This window comes from Condylura cristata, unplaced genomic scaffold, assembly GCF_000260355.1.
Source record: "Condylura cristata isolate star-nosed mole 26May11 unplaced genomic scaffold, ConCri1.0 scaffold00005, whole genome shotgun sequence".
Classification (NCBI taxonomy): Eukaryota; Metazoa; Chordata; class Mammalia; order Eulipotyphla; family Talpidae; genus Condylura; species Condylura cristata.
The window spans coordinates 42,842,498-42,855,038 of NW_004567106.1; the positions used below are offsets into that span (position 1 = coordinate 42,842,498).

General features: G+C 33.5%; 1 protein-coding gene across 1 annotated transcript in view; it reads right to left on the bottom strand.

The window, feature by feature from the left end:
- Positions 1–12,541, bottom strand: part of RELN (reelin) — a 399,660-nt gene that overhangs the window by 147,019 nt on the left and 240,100 nt on the right. The window contains exons 12-14 of the mRNA XM_004677158.2: positions 8,265–8,416; positions 1,555–1,667; positions 118–326 (exon numbers count right to left, since the gene is read on the bottom strand). Coding sequence (XP_004677215.1) covers positions 118–326; positions 1,555–1,667; positions 8,265–8,416 — 474 coding nt within the window. The remainder of the gene's footprint in view (positions 1–117; positions 327–1,554; positions 1,668–8,264; positions 8,417–12,541) is intronic.

Here is a 12,541-nt window from a genome sequence, read left to right on the forward strand (position 1 = left end):
TATTAATATACATATATTTAATACAGTGGAGAAACTATTGAGAAATTACTACAATCCATATGTTCATTTTTAATTAATTATGTTAAGTTTACATACTTACAAAATAGGATTTCCCACCTGTTACCAGGTTGATGAGTTCCACATCCAAGATTAATAGAAAACTGTATCATGTGTGACATTGTAGAAGGGAGTACAGGTAAGACATGGAAAAAGTCCACAGCCCAGACATTTTTATTATGTCCTTGATGGGTCTTTTGCTTGAGACAAAATTTGGTAGCAGGAGTCTGAAGTTCAGGATTGATGACCACAGAAACTAAAGATGGAACCTTTAAAAGGTTAAAAGGAAACCCAAGTCATTCCTAATCCTCTGTCAGTGAACTCTCCTAGATTCAGTTTTGCAACCACTATGTACATATAGCTGCCATTTATCAAGTACCAAGCAACACCCTATGTGTTCCATTTATTGTTTCATGTGGAAGAGGCTACCCTCAGGGAGGGCATTTGTTTTAGTCACTCAGAATTTCTCTTTTTTAAAGCAAGCAGTAATCTCTGTCATGAATCAGGCTCTCCCTGCATGAAGATAAATTGGCATGGGGTCTTTAAAAGTTATCAAAGCGTGTGTATTCATTTTATCTATATTAACACAAAGAAAAGGCACTTGACATTTATACTTTATCATCATTCTTCTTTACCATACATTCATATAGTACTAATGGTTTGCCAGGCTAGGTATTCTGAAATTAGGCCTCTAAACAGAAACACAGCTGAAGAGTCAATACACGATAATTTACATAAGTAATTCCTTCTGAGGTATGCAGATGACTGGCGCAGGTACCACCCTATCTAGACATGCCTGGAAAAACAATACAAAATCCTAAATGGTATAATTTGGGTGACCTTCACATGAGGAAAGTGCTGGATATTGTCTCTGGTTGTTCCCTATTCTAACCTATGTGCTATTAGGTGACTGTGTTCAAAATCTTTAAATTGCCTACAGTGGAGAGGTCAACCAATATGACTGTGTGAATGTAGTTTCAGAAAACTAAATCTACTGCTAGAAAAAATATTCTACCCTATATGATAAACATCACACATAATCTTGAAGATGTTTCTAACACCTGCAGAACCAGCACCTGTGGTAAAGAAGGTCAACATGCTCTAATTACAAAAGAAAAAAGCAAAGGTAATAATAACATATTTTGCCTAGGAACTCTCAAAATGCTGGATAGAAACTCTTATACCTGAGTGGAAGTGTGTGAGGCTTTTAGGGCCACTTTTAGGGCTTTCTTGGGGACAAGAATAGCTGTCAGTGAGGATATTGAGCTCTGCTTTATTGTCTCTGAGTCTTAATTTATTCTTGACAAACCTTATGTTGCTTGTAGCAGAAAAATATGTGATGTTAAAATCTCTATGTCACATTTAAAGAAATATGGCAACTTTCTGGGCTTCCAGAGAGATCGTTCTTTATCTCTAGCATGGCATTTAAGGTTTTAACCTGAGTTTGTCTAGGGTATTGAGAGTGGGGTGATTTGGTGTATGGCTTGATATGTGTACCTTATATGAGGAATAGGAAAGGGTATCCAGTGTAATATGCTCTTTTCTTCCTTCAGTCTTTGCATATAGGATGATATCATTTTCATGAGAATCTCCAGGATCACAAATTCCTCCTGCATAAACGAAAAAATTTTAAGTTTTCTGTATCAACTTGCATTCAGTGTCAACTACATATCAAATATAGCATTAAACTTCAGAATACAAAATAAAAGTATCTAGATGTTACTTAAGAATGCCCCCTAAACAAAGGTAATTGGACTCAAGGAAATAGTTTATGAAGATAGTTCAGATAGTCCATGCTAAAGATCAAGACATGACATTTGTGAAGGGCAAACTATTTGCTTAGTAAGACTACTCATATAATAGTCATTGCAATAAGCAGTGACTGAATGCCCACATTTTAGCTCTATTTTCTAATAAACTAATATTATTAATGACTTTGAAGTCATTATGGACAATATTCAGAAGCTATTGAATATGGTTTTTAAAAAAAGTGTGGTGTCTCACTAAGTCAAAATTGTCTGAAGGTTTTATTTAAATGGTTAAATGTACAATCTATAATATTTTAGCCCATATTTGGTATCAGAATATTATTTTATTTCACTTTATTGAGGTAACATTGGTTTATAACAATGTATGATTTAGAGGTATAGGGTCACACTTTTTCGGTGTATGTTACCACATAACACCCATCATCAAAGCATCCATAGACTTCCACCACATTCCACTGGTAACGTTCCACACTTGGCTACCCAATTCTCCCTCCCATCTCTAGTAACCCCAATTTTATAGTTAGATTCCAAAGTTTGTTATTGGTTTGGTTTTATCTAACCCTTTGTATTACTTCTCTATATTCCACATATAAATGATACCATCTAACATTTGTCTCTCTCTGACTTATTTTGCCTAGCATATTTTCCCTCTATTTGTTGCAAATGGCAAGTTTACATTTTTTTAATATAGCTGATTAACATTCCATTGTGTGTATGTATGCACGTGTGTGCGTTAATCCACTTATCTACCTTTGAGCATTTCGGTTGTTTCTATAGTGTGGCTATTGTAAATAGCACTACCATGAAATTGGAATTGATATTTTAAATGTAGATTAGTTTACAACTTTACTTTCAGTACCTCATTTGATTGTTGGAAGATATATTAAGCAGTTTATTCCCTATCATTCGACAGTCAGATGAAATAATGGGATATCAGAAGAAAGAGGTGCACTCACATGACTCAACAAAAACAAAGTAAACAATACAGTCAAAAATGGTCAGAAGAGTTAAAGACATTTTTCCAAAGAGGAAATGCAAATGACCAACAAGTATATGAAAAAATGTTCACTATCATTTATAATTAGAGAAATGCAAGTCAAAACCAAAATGAGATACTATCTTCATCACTGAGAATGCTACACATTAAAAATATGGCAACAACAAATGCTGGCAAGGATGTAGAGAGAAGAACTCTCATACATTGCTGGTGGGAGTGCAAACTGGTTCAATTGGTACAGATGGGAAGCTGCATGAAGGTTCCTTAAACTGCTAAAAATGGAGCTACCATATGACCCAGCAATTCCACTCCTATACATCTACCCAAAGAACACAAAAACATTAATTCAAAGGGATGTTTGCACCACTATGTTTATTGAAGTTCTATTTACAATAGGTAAGATATGGAAACAACCTAAATGTCCCAAAATAGATGACTAGATCAAGAAGATGTGATATGTATTTATAATGGAATACTATTTGGCAATCAAAAAAGATAAACTCATGCCATTCACAGCAGCATGGATGGCACTGGAGGGGATTATGCTCAGTGAAATAAGTCAGAAGGAATAAGAAAAATATTTATTGGTTTCACTTATTTGGGGAACCAAATAAGGGATCAGAAAAAAATAATAATAAGTAAAAACAAACAAACTAGCAGTTTTGATTATAAATAGTTATAAACCAGAGAGATTATGCAGGAGAAGGAGATCAAATAAGAGGGATCAAAAAAGGGGGTGGGAAGAGCACAAGGACAATGGTAATGGTTCTTGGGTGACTTGGTGGTGGGAATTTTATAGGGACTACATTTGAGAGGAGACATCAAACATTGTACAAAAGTAACAATGATGTTACATACATATATACATACATAGATATATACACATAATCATATACATATACAAAGAAGTGAGAGGGAATTAAGAACATCATGATAATGAAACTGAGTAACAGAGCTGGTGGCTGACACTAAAATTTGACAACAAACAAACTGGTAAAGAGCCAGAAGCTGATGTTACATATTTTAACACTTTTACCTTTTATTCTTTTTACTAATACAATTGGCTAGTGTCCTTACTATTGCTGATTTCTGTCTATTGTATGTATAACTTGGGTTTTAAGGAATTATATATATAACTAGGATGGATTTCTTACCCATTATTATTCTAATAATCCTAATGGAGTAATTTATGTAGGTGGGTTTCTTGCCAAATATTCTATTCCAAAGATCCAAAATTTATAATATTAACTTTTCAATTTTATTTTACTTCAAAAAAATCTCCAGTCTTAAATCAACCAGCATCAATATTAATTTTTATATTTCTATAATGACAACAAAGTAACTCAAAACTCTAGAACAACGTTACTACTTCCTGAGAGTAAATCTAGAAAAATCAACAAACTGATCGATACCATTTCTATAAGTAAATGAAAAAGAATCAATTTTTGTAAATACCTGGTTCAAACTCAGTATGGATAATTAGGGTTTGCTCCTGAAGACAGATTACTGATGATTTTAAGTAATAAAGCTAGAACTTAACAGTACAAGATGACGATAAAAGAAATATCTTTGATGACAATAGTTATAAAACATTGAAATTTGGTGTATTACATCTGCTAGACATATGTAACTTGGCATATAATAAATATTTACTGAACTAAGTAATTTGAATTTTGAATAGAAAAGGCAGATATAGTGATAAAGTGGATACATTCTAATAGATATTTAGTGTAAGGACAACAATCTGTAGAGAAAATCTTATGATTCTGCTATCTGCTATTGGATTTTTTAGCATTTCACTACTACTTTAATGTTATGAAAACTATAAATAGTGAGGACTATTTCTGGTGGAAAAGATCTATATGAAATTCTCCCTTTAAGAATGTAACTTACCTACTAAGCACATATTAAAAAACTAACCAAAAAAGAGAAAAAATGTGAGAGGTCACAGGCATTACGGATTTAAAGAACCATAACCAAAGACACAGGAAACAGAACCATCAAGACTGTCTAATTTTATTAATTTGTTCCCTGTAAATCCTCTCCGCTCTCTTAAGAACAGTTCATAAATGGCACCTGCTTTATAGAGAGAACTGAAATACATGTGGGAGCCTCATTCAGCCCAGAGTGACAGAAGGAAGTCCAAAAGAAGCCAAGACTTTTAAATGATGACAGACTATCTGAAAGATCCCTCTGGGGGCAATTTATCAGTTCTGTGGAGTATCAGTGACAGCAGCTCCTGCAAAAGGGTATGGATTCTTCTTCAGCTTCATAGGCTTTGATGTACTGTGGAAAGGAAGGACGCAAGGGGCATTTTGTACAGCAATTAAGGTACAGAAGATTTCAGTGAAAAATAAATGGATAGTCAGTTTTTAAATACTTTAAGTTCAATTGTAAGTTTTTAAATATACCTGTCTATAGCAATAAAGAGTTTTTGTTATTTACCATGTGCAGGTCACTGGGCTAGAAGGGGAACTCAAAAACTGTCATTTAACCAGGAAAACAAGACTACTTTCTGTGAAAGGATGATGATGAGCAGTAGGTATTTGGTGCTCCTATAACTGCCCTCAGAATCGAGGGGAAAAGAATCTGGGTATATTGGAAATGCTCAGTTATTATTTCTTAAATATTTATATATTTACTAAATGATTGATATATGTTTGGTTGCTTTTATTTGTTCATTGCATTCAGGTTCTAAGGACAGTGCTCAGTAAATTTGTGTTGAATAAATGCATGAGTGACAGAAACAGATTTTGAGCTTTGAAAAGTGTAACAAATTATTTAGATATGGCAATCACAGTAGATTGATATGAACCAAGGGATGAAACCAAGAAAAATACACAAAAAGGTCTAGAAGGAAGGGACTAGTTAATCTAGTCATCTGGTCTAGATTAACTGATTTTCCTAATGTGTGATGCTCACTAGGATGATTACTTATAAATCATTATCATGTCTCATGTCTTCTCATATTACTTTCTTTTCTATCAGTTGCTGAAGTTTTAAAGTCTTATCCTACCATCCTGTCCTGTCCCGTCCCATCCCATCCCACCCCTTCCTATCCCATCTATCTTATCCTATCCTAATAACATTTGCTAGGCACTTTGTTCTCCTCATGATCCAAGTCCCCTTTCTTTTATTGTTTACTGGCAAACTTTTTAAAAAAAAATATTTATTTATTTCTTCATACCGAACTGGGGTACAGACCAGAGATGTGGAGGGTGAGAGGATTCACCAGGGACAGAGTGGAGAGCAGAACAGGCAAATCTATGAAGTACACTGCTGAGGGGAGCAGCGGGCGGGTCAGGAGAGGTCTGCCACTCCATGTGAATCTCCTCCGGGGCAGGCGGGGATTGAACTCATGCAGAAGTGGCTTAAGCTTCTTAGTGCAGTGCTTTAACCCGCTGCGCCACCAGGGAGGGCCTATTGGCAAACTTCTTGAAGGAATAGTGATGTCTCTTTACTATATGTACTGCAGCCTCCTGGTCACCACATCATTGGGAATGCTCTCTCAAAAACATTACCAGTGAGTGGCCTGTCAGCCCTCATCCTGGCTGACCTCTCTCTGTGGCATTCCCTACATAGCTGGTCAACTTTGTCACTGTAACCCTGAACCACTGTCCTTCCTTTTGTGTAGAATGACACCTTCCTTCTGCATCTCTTTGTCTTTTCAAAGCATTCTTTGCTTCCTTTCTTTCTGCTCACCTCTGAATGAGAGTTCTACCTAAGAAACTTTCATGTCCTTTAACTTACTCTGCCTTTGCTTGGAAGAACATAGCAATTTCAAGCAGTCCAGTAAATACTTGTATGCCGGTGACTTTTCAAACCTGATGGAGTCCCCAAGTAAAATACTGGCTTTTAAATGGCCTTCTGGAGGCCTCAATCCCAACATCACTAATACAAGAACATTCTACTCTATACTTGTTCTTTTTTTTTTTTTTTTTACATTTGACATTTGACTGTTCATTTAGTAAGCCAGGAGAAAATTCTGTGTCCTCTTCCAAAACCATTCTTATAATCCCCACAGTCAATAGAGCGTGAACTTCAGTTGCTTCCATTGTTTCAGTTAGCCTAAAATGATCCCATTTGGGCTCATTCAAATTAATATTTCTCTAATAGTCACTATTATTTTAATTCATTTATTAATAATATGCTCTATTCCAGAAAAAAATTAAAATGACTTAACCTCTCATAATCAGTTAATTAGGTTGATTCACTATGGATCATAACAAATTCAAATATATAACATTATATATTTGGAAATATACCACACCAAATGGGAAAATACCTAAATCAGACTGAATATTTCTTACAACCTCTTTTGGGTGGGGGGTTGGGGAGACTTAAGGCTTCCCAGTAGTCACTTTTAATAAAATGAGAACCAGTTTGAATTCAAATTCAAAGGAAATGGGTCTTTAAAAGGAAATGATCTTTACATATATAAATCATTTCAGAGACAAGCTGAAGGTACTCAATGTAGGAAAAATATTTTATTATATCTTATATCCATAACTTGCTTAATCTCAAACAGATCACTGAAAATGAGGTAGCATCACACAGGTAATGTGTTGAGAGCATGATAAAACCTGCGGTTGACCATGACATTATGAGTGTAGGAAGTGAGGAATGTGAGGAAAATAAATAGCCATTGCTAAGGCCTAGACTCAGGAGGCCTGTTTGTCCTGGTGACCTGACAACTTTGTTAGTAAGTTCAAAGGTGGACAATGTTTATTTCCTTTTCCACTTCCAGGTGTTGCCTGTGCTTTTCCATTCTTGCAACAAAGAAATCATGTGACATCTGCTCACATTTCTGGAAAGACTTTCAGAATACATAACTGTGGCTCTTGTTGACTAAAGTGCTAAATTTGAGAGGTCACATATTTCAACTCCCTAATTCCTGTCTGGGTATTTTTTCAAACTTGTGAGTATTTATTTTCTCTGTAATAGTTTGAAGAAAAATACATCTTAGTACATTTTTATTAATATAATTGCTAACGCATTAGAAAGTAGGAAGTATTTTAAAGTACTATAATCTTATTTCATTCTTAGCTTCCCACAACAAGAAAGTTATGCAATGATGAGCTATCCTTAAAAACAAATGAATCACTTTGGTGATTGTTTTTTGGGATACTAGAAGCTTTGGACAAAAGGACAACTTTGTTTTTAGTTTCTCTCCTATTGTGTTTTCAGCTATGATCACTGAAGGGGACGTAGGGGAAGAAATCATGGCACCATGTCTTTAGGCTTGGTCAGGGTATACCAAGACAAGATCTCTTACAGTATAGATATGCTCTAAAGCAGGTATGAGATTATGCTCAGCAGTATAAATTCATTGTTCATAAATTTTCATTTTTATATTCTAGACAATAATCTTACATACTTAGTAATAGGTGCTGGCCTAAAATATGCCCTAGCTTAACAAAATTTTTTCAGAATGTACCTACCCATAACGAAGTAAAACCTTAGATTCCCATAACCAGTAGTATCCATGTATGGAGTACATAATTTCCTCTCTCCATCTTTAAGGAAGACCATTGATAAACCTGATTCTATTGTTCCACATTCGGTACCAATGACAGCTCCCAGGATGTCCCACCTTAAAAAAATTAGAATCATTGAGAGTCAGAATATTAAGTCAAAGCTTTATAGAGTATAATATTTTATTTTTAATAAGGAATATGCAATAATAAATAATTCTGAAGTAAAAGTAATACAGATTTTAGATATGAATATAAGGTAAGTTAGACAACCTAATCACAGTTATGGTTTTGCTGTAGGAGGATAAATTTAATTACTACTATGTGTGTGTTTACTACATGATAGTCTTTAGTCTTAAAACAAGGTGGGGAATCAAAGTTAATTTATCTTGAAATAAGGAAACAGGGAATTATAAAAGATATATTACCATAGTTTAATGGTGTTTTCACATTTAAAGTACTTATAAAATGAAAAGAATTATGAACTGTATGAATCTAACATTTTTTAAAGAAAGGAGATAGGATTTATAGTGGATCTTTTATTTGTAGAAATTGGAACAAAAATGCTTTATATTTTTATTCTCTTATTCTCTTTTGAATTAATTTCAGTCATGTCTAACTTGGTCATTGCAATTCACATAAATAACTTGCCTAAAATGGAAGAAACTGGATACACAGAGGTAAGAGCTTTGCCTAAGGCCAACTGTGTGTCTGGCTCTAAATTTAAGATCTTCTGTTTTTCAGTTTTCTGTTATTTTAGTACTTATGTACCATGTCAGGATGATTATGTTGAACCATCCCAGTTTGAAATATACTTGGGATAAGAATGTTTAGGAAATGCCTACTTGTCTTATTTTAACAAATTAGTCATCAAGAAACAGATACATAACTTTTGAGGCAGTTCTTAATAATATCGGACCATCATAAATTAACCAGCAATATTTCTTGACTCATACAAGAAAGTTTCACACTGGTTCATTGGTATTTTACTTGTTCCATTTATCCCAATTAAACCAAAGCAAGTTAAGGTTATAAATGATGCATATGATGATTCCTTTTAGGCATCTATCTGCTTTAGACTATTCTTAAAATAAAAATTTATATTGCAGAAGACAGAATTGTCATGTACTAAAAGAACCTTCTATCCAAATAAGAATAACACTAGTAGTATTTTTCTCTTAATTACTAGTTTTAAAGTAATAATAATAAGTAATTAATAAGTAATTCTTCTACATTAACCTAAATGAATGTGAGATATGACTCAGACTGTTTATTTCTTTTCGGGCTTTATTTTAAATTCCAACATATTTGAATTTTACTCTACATTAGTCTTAATTTCTCTCACAGTTAGATGAAAACAAAAGTGAAGTTAATTTTTTTTTTTAGAAATCCAAATATTTATAAGCAAATGAAATAAATGTTTAGTCTGATTTGAAAGAAAGGAAAAGAAAGAACCCAGAGATATGAAAAATCATTTTGTGAAAGTTTCATTGATTTTAATAAGCTATCTTGTACTTATTAAAAATTCAGTAGGAATCTTTTCCTTTTAGCACAAGCTCATTCTTTCACGAATTTGTAGAAAAACTGGCTCAAGGTTGGTGGAGGAAAATAACCCTAATGGGATCCCAGAGCTTCATCAACTACTGAGTGTCTCAGGAGTGATATTTGGTTCACTGAAGTTAAGCTTCTGTCTATACAGTTAAAAGCTGTGCTCTTTTTCAGTTATACCAGAGATCTGGCCTCCAGATCTCTCCTGGTTGGTATAATAATTACCTGATGTAAAATTATAGCCAAATCTTTGAGGCAATTGAGGTATTTGAGGATTTCTATAGTTTTAGCAATACTGTGGCATGGTTGGCACAGCAATTTCTCTGAAAAGGAGTCTTACTTTTCCAGATTTAAATTATGTTCCTCAAATTACATAGGACTACATTTGAAAGAACGTCGGACAGTGGGAGAGCTCGCTGCAATATAGCTACTTATATTTATTCTTTGATGATTAAGTCTAAAAATAAAACCCCCTGTATTATTTATCATAGACATAGTGATATTTATTATAGAGTGGGGTGAAGTTGGAACACAGAAAAAATTTTAATAATCAATAAGATGCCTTAAGGTAACTTTGCTCCTTAAGTTAGTAAGGTCACAACAGTAGTTGATTTATAATTTTAAAATACAACTTTCTAGTTTTTGTGTCAAGAAAGAAAAATATATTTGTAATAAAAATTATTTAAATACTTCTCTCAGCTAGGAAGATGATTTTCCTTCTTATCTGGCAGAATTTAAAACTTACCAGTTTGGAATGATTTGAGAATAAAATAAATTATGTTTTAAATCAGTTCATACTTAAACACCTTTAAGAATTATGTAAGAGAGTAGAACTTAAATATGTTCACAAAAATGGATAAATATGTGAGGTAATGGATATGAGAATCTTATTGCAATGTGTATATATATTATGTCAAATCATGATGTACACTTTAAATATACTACAAATTTATGTCAATTAAACCCCAGAAAGAGGAGCTAAAAAATACAAAAAGCTTTTACAAAAGCATGACACATATTTCTGAAGTGCAATAGGACAATAAGTATCAAAACAAAAAATACACACACACACACACATACCTAAAGGTATGTATACAGATTCTTATCTGATTGTCTTATTTCCCCTTTCTCTTTAAAAATTTATCTTCCAGAAATACATTAAAAGTATACAAAATGTTTATTTGATATCCTTTGTTTATCAATAGGGTTCAGTTACGCAGATATATTAGCTTTTTGAAATAATGATTTATATTTACTTCCCAGAGAAGACATGGCTTACATGCAGTTAAGTTTTAAAGTCAAGTTGTAGTATAGTGTGAAAAATATGATTCTAGTGGGTTATTTTTTTGTAGAAAAATTTGAATGAATGAATTGAATGAATATTTGCCAGAAATTATGTCATTTTTTTTAATAGTGAGGAGTAGGATTGTCTTGGGAGAGGGTTTGTTTTTAATTTACACTTTGCCTTGCAATAGGAAAATAGTTTCAAGGAAAAGAAGACATTAAATTTATATGGTTATAATTCAGAATGAAAACTTAAATTATCTTATTATAGGCTGATTAAAATACTAAGAATATGAATGTAGGCAACAGAAATCTTATCTTTTAACCAAAATTTTTTCTCTACTAATATTGGTATAAAAGGCTCTAGAAATAATGAAACATTTCACATTATGTATGAAAATTAGTTTTATTATATTTTCCAGAATATATTAAACATCCCAATGTTGGCAACTTTAGGTTTAACTAAGATAAAGAATAAAGACTGCCTATGAGATCTCACATTTACCAAATGCATGTCTTTTTTTTTTTTAATCTGCTATGCATCCTTTGAGGTTGAATAAGTTCACCACATCCATAAAGTCTCTATTTGGGATGAATTCTCTGATACTTAATAAGAAATGCACCATAGGTAAAGACCCTTCCACATTCATTTATATTCATGAGGTTTATCTCCAGCATGGGCTGGTGATGTCTAGCAAGGTGTAGACTTTGACTGAAGGCATTTCTACCTTCACTGCATTTATAGGTTTTCCTTCTAGCCTGACAGCTTAGGTGAAGGTAAAAGATGAGCCCTGTTTGAAGGTTTCCTGGCACATCCTGCATTTCAAAAATCCTTTTCTTCAGTTGGTTCCCCAGTGTTTCATTTAAATTGAATTTTGCTTTAGGTTTTTATTATTACATGCACCATGTTTATTTACACTCTTATTAGAATAATATTAATAAAGAATATTGGATTCAGAACAGCATAAAGTACTTAGCTTCTCACCAATAAGACAGAAATATAAACCATACCGGAGGATGTTTAGACAAAATAATACACTGAGACTTTATCGTCTCAATAAGTGTTAGTTTTCTCTTCTCGTCCTATGAAATGCAGTGCTATTTTTCTCTAAAAGTAAGCTAAAATGGCAATTCAATTGAATTCAAAATTATTATATTTTAATATATATATATTTAAAGATTTATTTATTTATTCATATAGAACTGATATACAGGCCAGAGATGCGGAGGGTGAGAGGATTCACCAGAGACAAAGTGGGGAGCAGAACAGGCAGATTGACCAAGTACACTGCTGAGGGGAGCAGTGGGCGGGTCAGGAGAGGTCTGCCTCAACATGTGGATCTCCTCCGGGGCAGGTGGGAATCGAACTCATGCGGAAGTGGCTTAAGCTTCTTAGTGCTGTGCTTTAACCC